The following is a 15,852-nucleotide window of genomic DNA, read 5'->3' as shown; positions in this document are numbered from 1 at the left end:
CTTTTACCAAGACTTATAAATCATATTATATGAACAATGCCTACTTTGCCATTATAACACCAGTTACAATTATGGAGTATTTATATACTGAATGTTTTCTATGTGCTCAGTAGTGGGCTAATCATTTTAAATGATTATCTCATTTATCTCATGAAAATGCTTTGAGATAAACATTATTTTCCTCCTTTTACAGATGAAGGCGCAGATGCTAAGAGGAGTCAGACAACGTACTGAAGCCCTTAGAGCTTACAAATGACCTCTCCATGATTCCAATGGGGCTCTCCATCTGCCTCCAAAGCTTACATCCCAGACTGTTACTCCCAAAGCTTTTGATGATGAATTGATGATAGTTTACACTTCTTCGTGCCCAGAAGAAGCCCTGTACCTATGACCAGAATAACCAACTTCTTGAGGAAGGTTTCTAAAAGGTTACTGAGGTAAAGCCATTTGAACACCTGAAGCCTGAGGTGCTTGAGGGGAGTGGCTTTTGGCCGATGTTACCTTGGCTCAGCCCCTCCACCTGGCCCTCCGCCCCCATCTTCTCTGTTCCCTCCTGTGCCCTGAAATTAGGGACAGAGTTGATTTTTACTAGGAGACTTGACAAGATTTAAAGGCCCCCAGGAAGTGGCCCACAGTTCTTCAGGTCACTGGAGGAGATGTTTGGGAGTTTTCCTGTCACTCAGCCAGTGACTCCATGAGACCAGCCCCAAAGTCAGGCCTGGACACGAGTGCAATGCCACTGGGCGGGAGAGACTGAGGCAGCTGTCCCCGGCTCCTGCCTCATGAGGGAGGAACAGCCATCCATGTGCTGAGACATAACTAATCTTAATGTCATTGATCCTGTAAATTCTACTCAATTATCACTAGCCCAAATAAGAATAATGATATTGAATTAATTTACAGGTATATATATTTTTTTCTCTTTGTAGAATAGCTGCATATCAGGAAACTTAACCGTCAAGGAAATTTCAGTTTTGAGCAAAGCTTGTTTGCCCATTGACCGCCTTTAAAAAAAGGAAAGAGGCTTCTCCTGAGCCCCAGAAATAGAAAGCGATAGAGAATGGCCTTCGCGGCAGTTTTAAATCTAGAGTCTTCTACTGCTTTTGTGCTTTAAGCACCAGTTCCTTCTTTTTTTTTTTTTTAAAGATTTTATTTATTTATTCATGAGAGACAGAGAGAGAGAGAGGCAGAGGGAGAAGCAGGCTCCCAAGGAGCAGGAAGCCCGATACGGGACTCGATCCCAGGACCCTGAGATCATGACCTGAGCCGAAGGCAGACGCTTAACCATCTGAGCCACCCAGGCGCCCAAGCACCAGTTCCTTCTAATACCTCTCCACAGAGACATTGCCAAACCGTAGGCATTCCTGCACGCAGAGGAAAGCCTCGGATTGTGCACCTGCCTCTCCGGCCCTTGGCGGGAACCCCGTCTAAGGAAGGGCATCAGGCTGTGATGCCAGAGGAGGAGGGGCCACCACCCCGTATGTACTCCCAACACCAAACCCCTCCAGTTCAGTACTCAGCGTCCCAGGTGAAGGATCAATGGCATCTTGCGCTCTCTCCGTTCTAAGGCTTACGTTTTTTTCACAGGTTTTAGCATTTCCAAAATTAAGTGCTTCTTACCAATGGCAGTGTTTCAGTTATAACTGGCAGCGTTTTTTTCACCACATAAAAAGTGGTGCATCTTATAGTCAACAGCATCCTAGATTTGAGGAGCTATGATTAATTTTGTAACATTGTTCCTTTGAAAACTCTCTGAAATGAGTTCATTCCCAGCAAGGGGTTATCACTTGAGAGGTTTGCTGTGCATATGCAAATAGGCAGAGCTATTCTGTCCTGAAAGCCAGATCCTGTGGTGGTGAGGTACGGGATAAACCATCAACTAAAACCATGCTCATTCACCCAAAACCCAAGGCACCACCACTAATTCATTCCACAAACACTTACTGAGCAACTACTTCAGGCCAGCACGGGCCGGGCACTATTGCAGGCACAGGGGTCCTGCAGCAAGAGAGGAGACAGACCATGTCTCTGCTGGTAAGGGGCTTGTTTCCCATGGGGGGTGGGGTGCATGGAGAGCCACAGAACCAAGTAGGCACACGCGCAAAGAAAAAAAGTAGGTAATTTCAGAAAGTGACAAGTGCTATGGTGCTAATAAAACAGTAATGGTAGACGGAGCACCTGGTTGGCTCAGTTCAGTTAAGCGACTGACTCTTGGTTTGGGCTCAGGTCTTGATCTCAGGGTCCTGGGATTGAGCCCCATGTCAAGCTCCATGCTCAGCGTCGAGTCTACTCGAGATTTTCTCTCCCTCTGCCCCAACCCCAGCTCACATGCTTGCTCTTGCTCGCTCTCTGTCTCTGTCTCTCTCTCTCTCCCTCTAAAATAAATAAATAAATCTTAAAAATAATTTTCAAACAGCAATGATAGAGTGACCAGAGGGACAACTACTCTAGATCGGGTGGTCAGGGAAGACCCTTTGAGGAGAGGGCATCAGTGCTGAACCTGAATGATAGGAAGGAATCAAGAAACAGAGCTACGGTGGCAGACAATTCTAGAAATCTTGAGAGCGCGGCAAGTGGAAAAGCCCAAAGTAGGTGAGTACAAATAAAAAGCCTGCAACTAAAGCCAGGTGAAAAAATTGAAGGAGAACAGTAGGGAATCATTGAAAAGGAGGGCAGGGATCAGAGTGCGTGACCTCCACCACTTGGACACTCATCATGGCAGGTGTCCCTTCTGTGTCCCTGCAGAAACTTTCCTGGTTTGACGGTCTACCTACCCACTGCCAACTCATCAGATGACACTTGAAGAAGAAAGCCAGGACTTACACCAGGGAGGAGAAAGCTGCGACCTTCCCCACTGCCTTTCCTCATCGACTGATATGAGAGACACTGGTCTGTCGGCGGCGTCGCCCGCTTCTGGCTGGGAACAGACTGGCAGCGCGGACCGCGCGGAAACGCACCTGCGAAGCGCTGCAAACACCACACGCCAACAGGCTCGTGCTGCAGTATGCCTCCGGGCCTGGAGGGGGCGCTGGAGGAAGGCGGGGAGCGTGCGCCTCCGCGCTCCTGGCTGGCTGTCCTCTGTCCAATCCGCTCCTGTCTCCTACCCCCAGACCGTGTCCCCAGTAGCCTCCTACGTGGCCCCTGTGCCTCCAGCTCCCTCCACGGCCCAACACTTACGTAAAGCACAACTGGGAGGCTGTCATCATCCCCTACTCAAAAAAAAAAAGCAAGGGCTTCAGGGAAATCCGAAAGTCTGGGGACGCCAGGAGGGGTCTGGTGTTCTCTGGGTCGCACGGTATGGGGTCAGTGGTTGCCGTGCTGTGCGCCCCTAAGATTGGGGGAGGGGCTAAGGGAGAGGCTAAGCGGGGTCTCTAAGCCTCGTTGCCGCCACTGTCGACCATGTACATGCAGCGGTTCTGCAAAGGGTTTTGTTCAGGCAAAGGATGTGAAATCTTGGGCAAGTAAGTCAAACCCACTGGGCCCCGAAGTTTTCTCTACAGAACAGTTTCTCAACCTTGCGCTGTTGCCTTTTGGGGCTGGAAAGTATTATTTCCTGGGGAGAGGGGGGCTGTCCCGTGCACTGGAGGAGGTTCAGCAACAGTCTGGCCTCGGCCCACTAGCTGCCAGGAACAGCCCCACCTCTGCAGATGTGGCCACCAAAACCACCTTCAGACCTCGCTGAATGTCTCCTCTGGGACAAAATCGCTCCCGCGGAGAACCACTGCTATACAATAGTTAAATAGTTACCTGTCTTGCAAGGACTACCATGAAGATTGAATAGGATAATATATGAAAAGGTGCTTTGTAAACTGCTAATATCAGACGTCTGTAGGAAACGCCTGACTCACACCTCGGCATCGACAAATAATTGTACAGTCGATCCTGAATGTGATGGCTCTCCTGTGCTCCTGCAGAGTGGGGAGATGTTTATCTTTTTGTCTCTCTCTTTAAATCTCTGCGATACTTTATCTTTGTCAGTCCACAGCCAGTCATTCATTACGCCAGGATGATCCAAGTTCCAAAATCTGAAACATTTAGAGCTCAGCAATCCTGGATGTTAACCCCCTGATTCCCTAGACTGGAAACGAAATGAGGGCATGTGGGTCAACTGAACAGGCCAGTTCATTCAACGATGCTGCATTCAACGATGTACTTACTCCTTTTACAGAAAAAGAGGCTGAAAACAGCTCTGTATTATTCAACACTCAGGGAGATGTAAGAATGATGAATTTACATTGCAACAAGCTTTATAGGACCAGTTCCTGAAACTCCCAGGATTTTCCAAATGGTGGTGATAGGAAAGTGAGAGATGATCTTTATGGAGATTTACTGAGATCTAGCGTTATACTCCCACTACATGTACAGTACCTTGTTTAAATCTTACCAGTTCTCCTTGGAGGGTATCGTGTTCCCTGCCTTACAAGTGAGGTGGTTTCAGCATGGTCACTAAGCAAGGCACCTCGAGAGGCCCTGACTGGAATCCACAGTCTCCTGAGAGCCAGCTTTGAGACCACGATGCAAACACTATTCTCCACCATGTCTTACCCTCTCGGACAGTAAGAGGTTTGAGCCTTTAGCAAACACACACCCTTCATACATGACCCTGAGCCACCCCGAGGAGGCCTTCACACTGTTGGCAAAGGAACACCATGGCCCAAACCTACAGGCAGATAATCAAGCCAGAGAGAAGGCTCTGGATAAGGACCTAGTCTTACACAACTACCAGAGTACAGGACCACCTGCTTAAAAGACAGTATCCTGCGTGGGTGTAAGAACCAGGACTGGTTCCACTCTCATTACAACTCTCATTACAACAATATTTTATGTGCCAACACTTTTGCGTCCAGCAGGAAAAACCCAACACCACCGTCCACAGCTCTGTTAGATGCAGTGTGGGGTGCCTCCAAAGACGCCTGGCCATCTTGGGAGGGTGGTTCACCATCCTGCCCATACTACCAACCATGATAATCTCCACTGGCTGCTGAAACTCCCCATTTAATCAGACTTGGTTCAGTTGTTTAATTAAGTCTCTTAACGCCAAAAGACTTAAAAGTTCCTCGACTAGGGCTCACTAATGAACACAACATTTTGGATCGTTCCCTGTGTCCCACTAGCCCTTCCTTATGACCACCACATAGTAAAAACGAGCACACTCTTCAAACTGCCTGAAGAACGTGTCCACACATCTTTAAACCGCGATCTCAGACAACAGACTGAGCTCTGAGAGTGTCCTATGAATACTTATTTCAGAAGTTTTCAAACTTGATTCCTTTAAGCCCCAAAGAACTTCCATGGACATTTCTCAGAGGCAATCAAGAACTACTGGAGGGAGTTACACAGTAAGTTAGTCATGGGGATTAAAGTAGAGCATAGGGAATATAATCAATAATATTGTAATAACGTTGGATGGTGACAGATGGTGACTACCTTTACGGTGGTGAGCACTGCATGATGTACAGAATTGTGGAATCACTATGTTGTGCATCTGAAACTAATAGAACAGTGTATGGCAACTATACTTCAATAATAAACACAAATAAATAAATAAAGTCAGCCAGCCAGCCAGGGAAAGAGGGGGTAGCGAGGGAGAGACCAGGCCATCATTCATTGGGATCTCCCACTTCTGCTTCCATTTTATGTGTTTAAGATGTGTCATTTCCTCATTTTGTTTGTTTTTTTTTTAAAGGAATCTTCTACTGAGGCATCCTCAAACCACTCATCTTGTGGAGCCCTCCCATTTTTGCAAAGCCAAGCTAAAGTCAAGTACAACGATGAAGAAGTAATTTAAGAGCACACAGGGCACTGGAAAGCAGAGTCCAGGTCTCCCCAGCTCCATGTGGAGGGTGCAGATCGCCTCTGAAATATGAAGGCTTTCTGCTTTAGAGACAGTCATAACCGGGTTCAAATCCTAGCTCTCTGCTGACCTTGTTGGGGACCTTGAGAAAATTCGTAAACCTTTCTCGCTATACCTTCCTTGTATGTAAAATGGGCATGTAAGGTATCTGGCAAGTGTTGGGGCTCTGTAATCAATAGTCATGATCGCTGTTCCTTGAAGGTACTCTAACAAACCGTAATTCTCTTCCCACACCCCACCCTGCTTTCTAGGTCCTGCAGGGGCGGCAGTAAACATTCAAGAAACATATTATTAAGTGGATAAGGGATGCTTGTGGGCCATGAGAAGGCAGACAGGCATTTCCCTTAAGTGGTGCCTTTGGCCTTGGCAGCAAAAGCAGGGAAGAGACAGGTTCTCAGAAGGGCGTGAGGGAGATGGGGAAAGGTAACTGCAAGATTTGTTGCTGCTCACCAGAGGCAACCCTCAAAAAAGCTGCTGGGGATGCTCCCCACCCTCCATAAGTCCTGCTCAATCATGCTCACATCACTGGGGATGCAACAAATTCCAGAGGCTTTTCCAACCCAGAGCTCCACTCACCCTGCCTCCTCCCAACTCCCCTAAATAACGGCTGAGCAAATGCCTCTGAGACCATCTTCAGCTAATTTCCTTCAAGACATGCAAGCTGCTAACGCTGGGAAGTACAGATAGTGTGGAATAGCAAATATGGCCAAAATTAGATTAAAATAACCTCCTGATAAACAAATTACTCACTGAAAATAAATAGTCCACCGTTGCTGCGGCCAAGATAACTAAAAGAACAGCACCACCACGTGGCAAGAAGAGGAATTACACACGCCGCCATCTGGCCAGTCCCTGTCCGCCCACCCAGCTTGGGAGGAGTCTGACCCAGGGTCAAGGAAGGGGAGCAAGGGGGAGAGGTGGTATCCTTTCAGCTTAAACCTTAAAAATATTTTATGTACTTGTGCAAAAGACAGAAATATTTGTCAGGGAGTTCTGAATTTCGAGCCAAGGGGGAGTAAAAAGAAAAAAAAAAAAAAACCAATGCGCCAAGTTGAACGCAGAATGACATAATGGGAGTCTGTGATTCTTCCTGTCCGGGTTCCCTTCCTCTCCCTCACCCCATCGTTCATCAGATTCGTGCTGATGCTCAGCCTCGCAGCGGAGACTCTGGTCCCTTGCATGGCCATGCTGCTGTGTTGGGCACCTCTTAGCAGGTCCCATTCCGATGCTTATATGGGATGGACCATGCACTGCTCTTTTCTCAACTAAATGGCAGATGCTCCTGCCCCCCCCCAAAAAAAATCCTTCAGATACTTAGAAAGTATTTATGTAGCTTCCTTTCAGCTTTTGGTCTTGTCCTCTTCGGGCTAAATGAGCCTATCCTCATTATTCTCTTCTTGGAATGTACAAGGCTCAGGCCCCAGCATTGAGACTGGCATGGCGGGTCAGCCCACAAGCAGTGTGCATTACACATGCTTCCCAAACCTCAGGTCTTATGCCTATAAAATGGGGATTATAACCCCTGCTTGATAGGCTAAATGTATATATAGCGGTTGACACACTAAGAACTCAATAAACTGTAGATCTCTGTGTTGTCATTTCAATCCAGCAGTGTGATGGATGTAGCTTGTTATTCTGCATTCATACAAAGTCGATTGCAGCAGTCCATCCCAGGGTGACAAATGCAAAGATCTGTCAATACCATTTGAAGCAGATTTTTGGTTTGTTACAGAAATATACTACATGCTTCTCCAAAAGATATGGCAGAAGAAGAGACACTGAGTGTATAATCACACCACAATTTGATTCTTTCCGGGAACAGGAATTGGGCTGGCCTCTTCACTAAGGTATATTGAAAATAAATGAATGAGACTTAAATCTCAAGGAACTAGAATGCTTCCTCCATTAATGTGTTACCAGCTCTAGGCATAGCCCAATGCGAAGTATGGGGGATACAGTAGGGACCCCAGCCCTCATGGAGCTATACCTAGTAGTAAAAATGCATATACACATACACATATACAAAGATACAGGAATCATTGATTACAGTATGGTTAGTTCTTAGAGGTGTAAATATAAGATTCTATAAAAAGGCTAATGCTGGGCAGAGGTGGGGCTGGGTAGTATTCAGAAAAACCCCAGACAGAGGTATTTGTGCTAGACCTGAAAAAGGAGTAAGTGTCATCTGGATAAGAAACTTTCAAAGTCTCAGAGATCTGGGTGGGGGGAGGGTCACCCCCTCTCTCTGGTCTTCAGTTTCCCCATGTGGAAATGAGGAGATGAGGGGTAGATAATGCCAATAGTTTTCTGGGATATAGACTACAACACTGTGTCATAACCACCAAACTTGCTAGAAGATTTTATCTTAATTATTCCAACCACTAAAAAGAATGGATAATTATGTGACATGATAGAGGTACAAAGTATTGCTATAATGACAATTATAATACATAAAGGTACCAAGCCAATGTGCATTATTACATTTACACAATGTTATATGTCAAGTATATTTCCATTTTTTCTAAAAGATCAATAGTCTTCCGGATTCTCAGGGGCCCTATATTTTTGTGAGTGTGTCTGTGAGGCCATCTTGGGGGGAAATCAGTGGAAATGGACAGACAGGGCTCTGAGCTCTCTACAAAAAAAAAAAAAAAAAAAAGTTTGAATACCACTGCACTAAAACAACCCCCAAGGTCTTTTCCAGCTCTGATTGTCTGACCCCATGGCCCTCACCTGGTAACAGAAGAGGAAATCACACTATGTGGGCACAACACATGAGGACAGGCCCCACAGGAACCCAGATGGTACATGTGAGTCCCACCAAGGCTGTGGTGATCCCCGGTTCCTTGTGTATCACCTTAAGATCACAGGAATCATAATGCCAACCATCCTAAAACATAGACTGTCATTCTGAGAACTCTTCTGAGCTCCTACAAGTCCTACAAAAGCCTTAGGCAGGTGCATCTCAAAAAATGGCTCATTCTTTGACATTTTGCAGCAAAGCAACTGTCTGGTCATAATACCCTCCCGTCACTGCCCTGCTGATGGCCAGGCCTCGCTGAGAGCATGAGGATGTCTCTACAGGATCAGGGCCCTGGGCACTAGAAGGCCCTCCCTTCCCACACACCCAGCGCAACAGGCTGACGGCCCGTCCCAGGAGCCAGCCAGCCAGCCAGAGCATTAACTAGGAAGACTAGTGATGAAGTCTCATCTTCCTGCCAAACCTCCCATTAGCTCCCTCGCATCTCTCCTTCCCTCCACCTCATCTCCCTTCCTTTATTAACTTACTTCCCTATTTCCAGCACCCTCCCCATGCCCTCAGTCTGCAAACTTCCAGACTCCTCTAAATGCTAATTCTTAAGTTGGAGAGTAGTCTGAAGTAAGACCATCCTCTTCTTCTTGAGATTTGGGGCCTGAACCAGGAGGGTTGCAGGGGATTCCTTATAGTGGGAATGTGACCTTTAAATCTGGGCAGCAAGGTTAATACCAAGGCGTTATCTGAAGATTCATCGCTGGGGCAAGTACAAATCAGGCAGGCAGGATGCCACACACTCATTCAAGTGCCGCTTCCAAGGGCTGTGCAATTTTTCAACCCTGCATTTATACCTAATGCTCATGGAAGGGGTGTTATGGAGCGAAAAGAGAGAGGGAGAGGTGGGCAGGGGGGAGGGGAGGGAGCGAACAGTGAGAAAAGGAGAAGAGGATGAGGGAAAAAGAAACACAGAGGTACAGGCGGAGGGAAAGGCAGATGGGAGGAAATCCACGAGATGGAGAGAGACAAAGGACAATATGTTGCTTGGGTTTATTAGAGGAAAAAAAAATTGCCTGCACCAGAAGCACTATATCTTAATCAAAGCCTTTATTAAGTTTTGGTAACAAAAAGCTAAGAGTTTTTGCGTCGGCTAATGCATCAAAGGGCAACACTTTCTGTACAGGGAAATTGAAGTAGGGTTTGTGCACCTGTGAGTAGAGCAGAGAAATGGATGCCATGAAAGGTATGGGATTTGGATTAGACCTTTCTAGCCCCTGCACCTACAAAAAGGTCCCTTGAATGGGCAATGACTTCATTTCTGGCATCCTAAATTGCGGAGACAATTGGAATAGCAGTCTGGGACGTCCAAGCTTATTTTGCCTGCTATCGCTCAGGAAGGGAAAGAGACAAGAGGTGTCTTCTGGTTCATTTCCCTCTTCTCGCCATCCACCTATCCTACAATGGCTTCCCGTGTAGTAGCTACGGGAGGGAAGAGAGAACTGAGGCAGCATAACAAGTGTCCTATGCAACCCATGGGCTCCTTCCCTTTCTTTTTGTTGCTAAGGTGGGCAAGCAGATCCTCAGTCCTCCTTTCCCTGATACTGGTGGGCACTGCCTCCAGCTCGTCTCTATACCCATTAGGCACAGAGAGGACCTTACTGGCCTCAGATGGCCAAGCCCACCCAAGTTTATTGCCACAGAAGCACTGGCTGCCCCCGCGGTAGTAAGCTAGGTCCTTCCAGCTTTATTTTGACTGAGGAATGCCTTTCCTTTGTGAAGCAGTTACAGAGATACGTTACAGTGCCAACTTTTATACGACAAGCAAGCATCAAGACCAGACTGATCACTAGCCAAAAAGATTACGTGTTTAGGAACTAAAGGTTCACATAAACATTCCCAGATATCCACTGCCAGATGGTAAGGGTTTCAATTTTAGGCAGAAACTGACTTCTTGAATTTAGGTCCAGCTGAAAACAAACCCACCCGGGATCCAAATTGACAGACACTCCATGTCAGGTCTTAACTATGTGTGAAGACAATACAAAGCAACTGGAGAATTCCGTGACACATACCTGCCCCACAGCAACCCCAGCCTAAGTGGAGTGGTACCATCCCTACCCAGACCCTCCAGGCCACGCGATACTTCGGTTGCGCTGGCAGAACAAAGATGGCAACTACGTGTGTTCTGTTACTGCTCCTCCCCAGATCCACGACAGACTTTGCTATTTTAAATACCTTTCCTGCTGAGCTCAAATATGATCTCAGAATCCTTCCACCCACATGTGGGAGTTGGCACTTGTAATGGAAACTATCTGCCCTCCTTGTTCTAAAAGATCCTCTAGATCTGTAGAACCTGCTACTTCCCAAGTCATTTCTGCATGTCCAGAAGTGACGTTCCGCCATCCATATTTTTACCTCTTTTAAACCCACAGGAATGGCACCAATGCTGGGGAATTTCAGGATCAGTTGTGCAAAAAGAGCATTTCTATGAGATACCAATAAAATATTTGGGGAGAGGTCATCTGAAACCTTGAAAGGTCTTCAACCTTTGGGTTGGTCCAATCTACATCAGTGATTTTCAATAGGAGGCAATTTTGACCTCCCAGGGCACATTTGGTGGTGTCTATAGACAATTTTGATCTTTTTAACTGGGAATGCTACTGGCCTCTGGTAAGTCAAGGCGAGGGATGCTGCTAAACATTCTGAAATGCACAGAACAGGCCTGAACAACTAAGAATTATCCCGTCCACCATGCAAGAGTGTCAAGGTTCAGAAACCCTGATGTATATTAAGGTGGAGTATTCAGTGATCGAAAGCATAGTAGAGAATCTTTCATCCAACTCTGTCATGTTACAAAGAACCTAAGATCCAGACAAAAGTCTGTGCAGACAGCTAAGCAGAATTAGCGAATAACCCCATACACCCTTCTAGTGGGACAATAAAACATGTTTTATATGCAGAGGATAGCAGGCTATCAGTTCCCCAATAGTCTATTAATATAGTTAAAGAGACATTAGAACCACAAATGTTAAGATCATTGGTTCTATGTGTGGGTTTTTGGGTTCAGGTAGTAGAGGGCAATACTACCATTTTCATACATATAAGTATCACTCATTCATTTTATTCATTCATATATATTCATTCAGAAATCATTCATTCGTTTTAATGCTTAGTCCACAAATTTATTTCAAGCTTTTCATTGTGCTGATGCAAATAATTCAGCGATCCACAAAGATGACCCTTGCCTGCAAAAGTACTTTTTTTTAAGATTCATTTATTGATTTGAGAGAGACAGAGAATGAGAGCAAGGGGAGGGGCAGAGGGAGAGGGAAAGAAATCCTCAAGCAGGCTCCCCATTGAGTGCAGAGCCTAACCCAAGGCTCGATCCCAGGACCCCGAGATCATGTCCTGAGCCAAAATCTAGAGTCGGCCCTCAGCCGACTAAGCCACCCAGGCACCCCAGGGCAAGTTTTTCTAGCGAAAAGGTCTGATCTGAGCTCTGAAGGCAAAGTTGAAGTGAGAAACTTCTTTAAAGTTGATCCGCTAGCACAGCATGCTCACTTTGCTAAGGACAGCCAGTGTTTTGAAAACCTGGCTACGTGTTCTAAGCCTGAATTAGTCAGTATATTGTCACTGCTTTTTGGTTTCCCCTGGGTCCATGCCTGGTGCCCCGTATGGAAATAGTTAATAACGGGCATGTGCCTGCTTTCAGATTTCTAAACATGGTAGGTACACTGTGCCTCAGGACACTCAACTCTAAGCCTACAGGCTGAGAAGGGGGTGTGTGTGTGTGTGTGTGTGTCTAGAAAAGGACGTCAGCCTTTCTCAGGGCTCTCTTCCTGTGAGACACGGAGGCCTCTCCCACCTAGACTGGGCTGGTTCCCCTGGCCCCTCTCAGCTCCCTTACTTCCCGCAATCCCAGAACTCTTCCAGCACCAAACACCTGGTATCATCACAAGTTGCTGCAGAGCAGGTAGGTAAATAACAAGAACCATGATGCCAGCCTGCTGCGAAATACCTCCATCCCACCTGCAGGACAGAGAGCCGTGAACACACACGCCTGTGTACCGTATAGTGTTCCAACTGACCAAATGAATTCAAGCTTTAATTTCTTTTTTTTTTCTTCAGCCTACAAAAGGAAGTGCTAAGTGATATGGCTTTCTCTGTGCCGAGAGTTGACAGAGATCTATGGTTGGGGGGGGGAAATGTGTTTTTATTTTTATTTATTTATTTATAAGTTTTATTAAAGTTCACCTATTACCCACAGGCCTCGGGCTCCCTATAGAGAAACAAATACCACAATTGAAGGAACGGGTTTCCAAGGCGCCAAATTAAAATAGATGAAGAGGTAAGGAGGGGAAAAAAATAAAAATAAAAATATTACACTAAGACTTCTTCACTCCCAAGTGCATAGTACCTTCTAATATATTGCACACATGAAACTGACTCCCAATGTAATTAGACCAGGGCTACTAGGCAAAAAAAAAAAAAAAAAAAAAAAATCTTCAAATTATTCAGACCCCCAGAGCTATTCTTTTGTAATCACTCAAGTAACTGAGAAGAGAGCCAACTTTTTAATATAAATTTGTTATTAGAATCTACACTGTCCAAGCGACTCCCAACACCCCACCTGCCCGAGAATACAGAGTCATGAACTGGGATCAGAAGCAAAGGCAAGAGTCCTACTTCCCACCCACCCAGTGCCATCACCTTTTCTTCTACAGGACAATCCTAATGGAAACGGGACTTTATTCCAACAATGCTTAAGGGCCCACTGGCCCTGTTAGAAGAAACTGGAGAGTTCCTCGGGGCTGCAGAAGACAACACACTCCCTTTAGAATAAATTGCCTTGACAGCACTATGCACAGGCATGCCCACATGGACAGATACTAACTCTCTTGTTGCAGCCTTGTGCACGGAACAGCCATAATATTCTCCATCTCACCCCAAAGACCCAGGAATGGCTCTATTGCCTTCCAGGCTGAAAATGAGCCATGGAGATACAGAGAGCATCTTTCACTGAACTCAGAGGAGAAAGAAATAACCACTTTTCAAAAGAGGTGCTTACTGGATTTCAGCAATGCTGCCAGAACTTCGGTGGCTGCCCTGGGGAAAGAGAAAGAAAAGTGAAAAAGTCAATGTTCAATGGTCTTTTTGTCAGCCCACGGATCCCAAAGCCAGCAGGCTCCAATATCACTGCCACCCAACAGCCCCATTATTAACCAGGGAGCAGGCGTTCTGTTGATTGCACCACTGACCATTAAAGAGGCATAAATGCAGAAAATTGCTCCAAGCAAAGTGTCTGTCTTGAAAATGGGTCTCAGGAGTCCCCACTGCTGCTGAAAATACCTTCCCCTCCCCGTCCTGCCTCCCACCTTCCACCACCTTCCTTACACTACGCTCCTTGTATTTCTGTTGCTCATCCCTGCCAGGGCTCTTGTCAGTCTCTTGGTTTATACTCGGGAACCCTGGCGACTCTGGAGGATGGGCTGGGAGGGGGTGGACGTGAAGGCAGCATTGCAGTGAAAACTTCTTAAAACACTCATGGCCCTGGGGACACACGGGAAAACATGCACACGCTGGAAAGCAATGCTGGTTCCTTGGAGGGGAAAATGGTTATGTCATGATTTTTCTGCCAAATTCATTGTTTTCTTCCATGGAAGAATTTCTGCCAAATTGTTTTATTCCATGGAAGAATTTCACAACCTTTGCGGCAGTGGGAGGCAGATAAGAATAAAAATGTCTTTGGCCCATGTCTTAGTGACCCTTTAGTCTGTGCCCTGAGCCTGCGAAGGTCACACAAAGACCCACTTTCTGGACAGAAGGAAACTTCAAGGTTAAAGACACAATGGCATGATTCTGGGAGGGAGAGTTTGTTGCCTGTTTGCCTTTTTTTTTTTTTTTTTTTAAGAAAAGGAGTATTCTGCACAGTCCTAGTAACTTATCCTTAAGGTCTGTTGAAGAGTGATCTGCTTCCCCATACTCCCTCCCAACCCTGAGGATTGGGGGAACAGGTCAACGAGGCTGGGTCACCCTTCCAAGATTTCAGACATTAGACAGAGTGGGACCCCCACCCAGGAACCCCACTTCCCACCTCTGCTTCCTGCACACCTGTTATTCTCCTGAGTCTCCCACACTAGCCCTGCCCTGGCCGCTGCCTGCTTGATCAAAGACACTCCTCCTTGCAATATATTATCTAATACTGAGCAATAGAGCTGGCAGTAAAAATAAAGATAATGAGTTAAACTAAACTAAACTAAAATAAAAATCTAGCACTTAGACATCATGGCTTCCCACAACCAACAGAGGAATCCTACGGTATCAGTGGTCTGGGACTCACCAGCCCCAGGGCAAATCCATGGCAGGGGGGACCCCCAGCTCCGAGAGACCAGCACAACCACAGGGCAGTCAGCAAGAAGGTGAGGCTAGTTGTCACCGATGGGTCATGTCATTTATCCTTCCCAATCATGTTTTCTTCTAATCACCTTTTGGCTTCTTCAGCCCCTCTCTTTTGTAACCCCACGTAATCTGGTAACCGTGGATTTAAGAAGGAACATATTGAAGGGCGCCTGGTGACTCATTCGGTTAAGCATCTGCCTTTGGCTCAGGTCATGATCTCAGGGTCCTGGGATCGAGTCCCGCATCGGGCTCCCTGCTCAGCAGGGAGTCTGCTTCTCCCTCTCCCACTGCCCCTCCCCCTGCTTGTGTTCTCTCTCTCTCTCAAATAAATAAATCTTTAAAAAACAACAACAAAAAAAAGAAACACGTGGAAAGTGTTACTGAGAACCCCAAGGCAATATGCCAAATCTAGGAGTCACAGGGCGTAGGGCCTGGGTTGGGCTGGTGCAAAAGGAAAATCAGTCCTGGGGGTGTGGGGGGTAGTAGAGTAGCCACATCAAAGGGGTCAGAAGAGAAGGAAGCATGAAAAGAAAGAATGAGGATCTTCCGAGCAAAGTACCCAGCTTCGTCCTGGACCACAGGCCAGGTCTGTAAGGTGACCCTGCATTTCTGATCTGCACAGCACTTCTGTTTTGGGGGGTTCACTGCAGAGGTAATGATCCATTAGATCATAGTTTTACGAGGGACACATGAGAGGTGGGGAGGGGCAGGCAGCAGGCAGACCAGTCAGGAGGACGTGAGGTGACAAGGGCAACAGATAAAAGGGTGGCATGGAGGGAGAATGGAGAAAGACGGGTTGAAGGACAGCTTGCAGCCTGGCTACTCAAAGCATGGGGCTCCCACCAGC

General features: G+C 46.6%; 1 protein-coding gene across 1 annotated transcript in view; it reads right to left on the bottom strand.

Moving 5' to 3' along the window:
• Positions 1-15,852, bottom strand: part of AGBL1 (ATP/GTP binding protein like 1) — an 813,331-nt gene that overhangs the window by 651,972 nt on the left and 145,507 nt on the right. Inside the window, exon 6 of the mRNA XM_035024092.1 lies at positions 13,675-13,712. Coding sequence (XP_034879983.1) covers positions 13,675-13,712 — 38 coding nt within the window. The remainder of the gene's footprint in view (positions 1-13,674; positions 13,713-15,852) is intronic.

Source organism: Mirounga leonina, unplaced genomic scaffold, assembly GCF_011800145.1.
Source record: "Mirounga leonina isolate KUSES-001 unplaced genomic scaffold, KU_Mleo_1.0 Mir_178, whole genome shotgun sequence".
In the NCBI taxonomy this organism is placed as follows: Eukaryota; Metazoa; Chordata; class Mammalia; order Carnivora; family Phocidae; genus Mirounga; species Mirounga leonina.
This window is presented reverse-complemented; position numbering and strand designations above follow the sequence as displayed.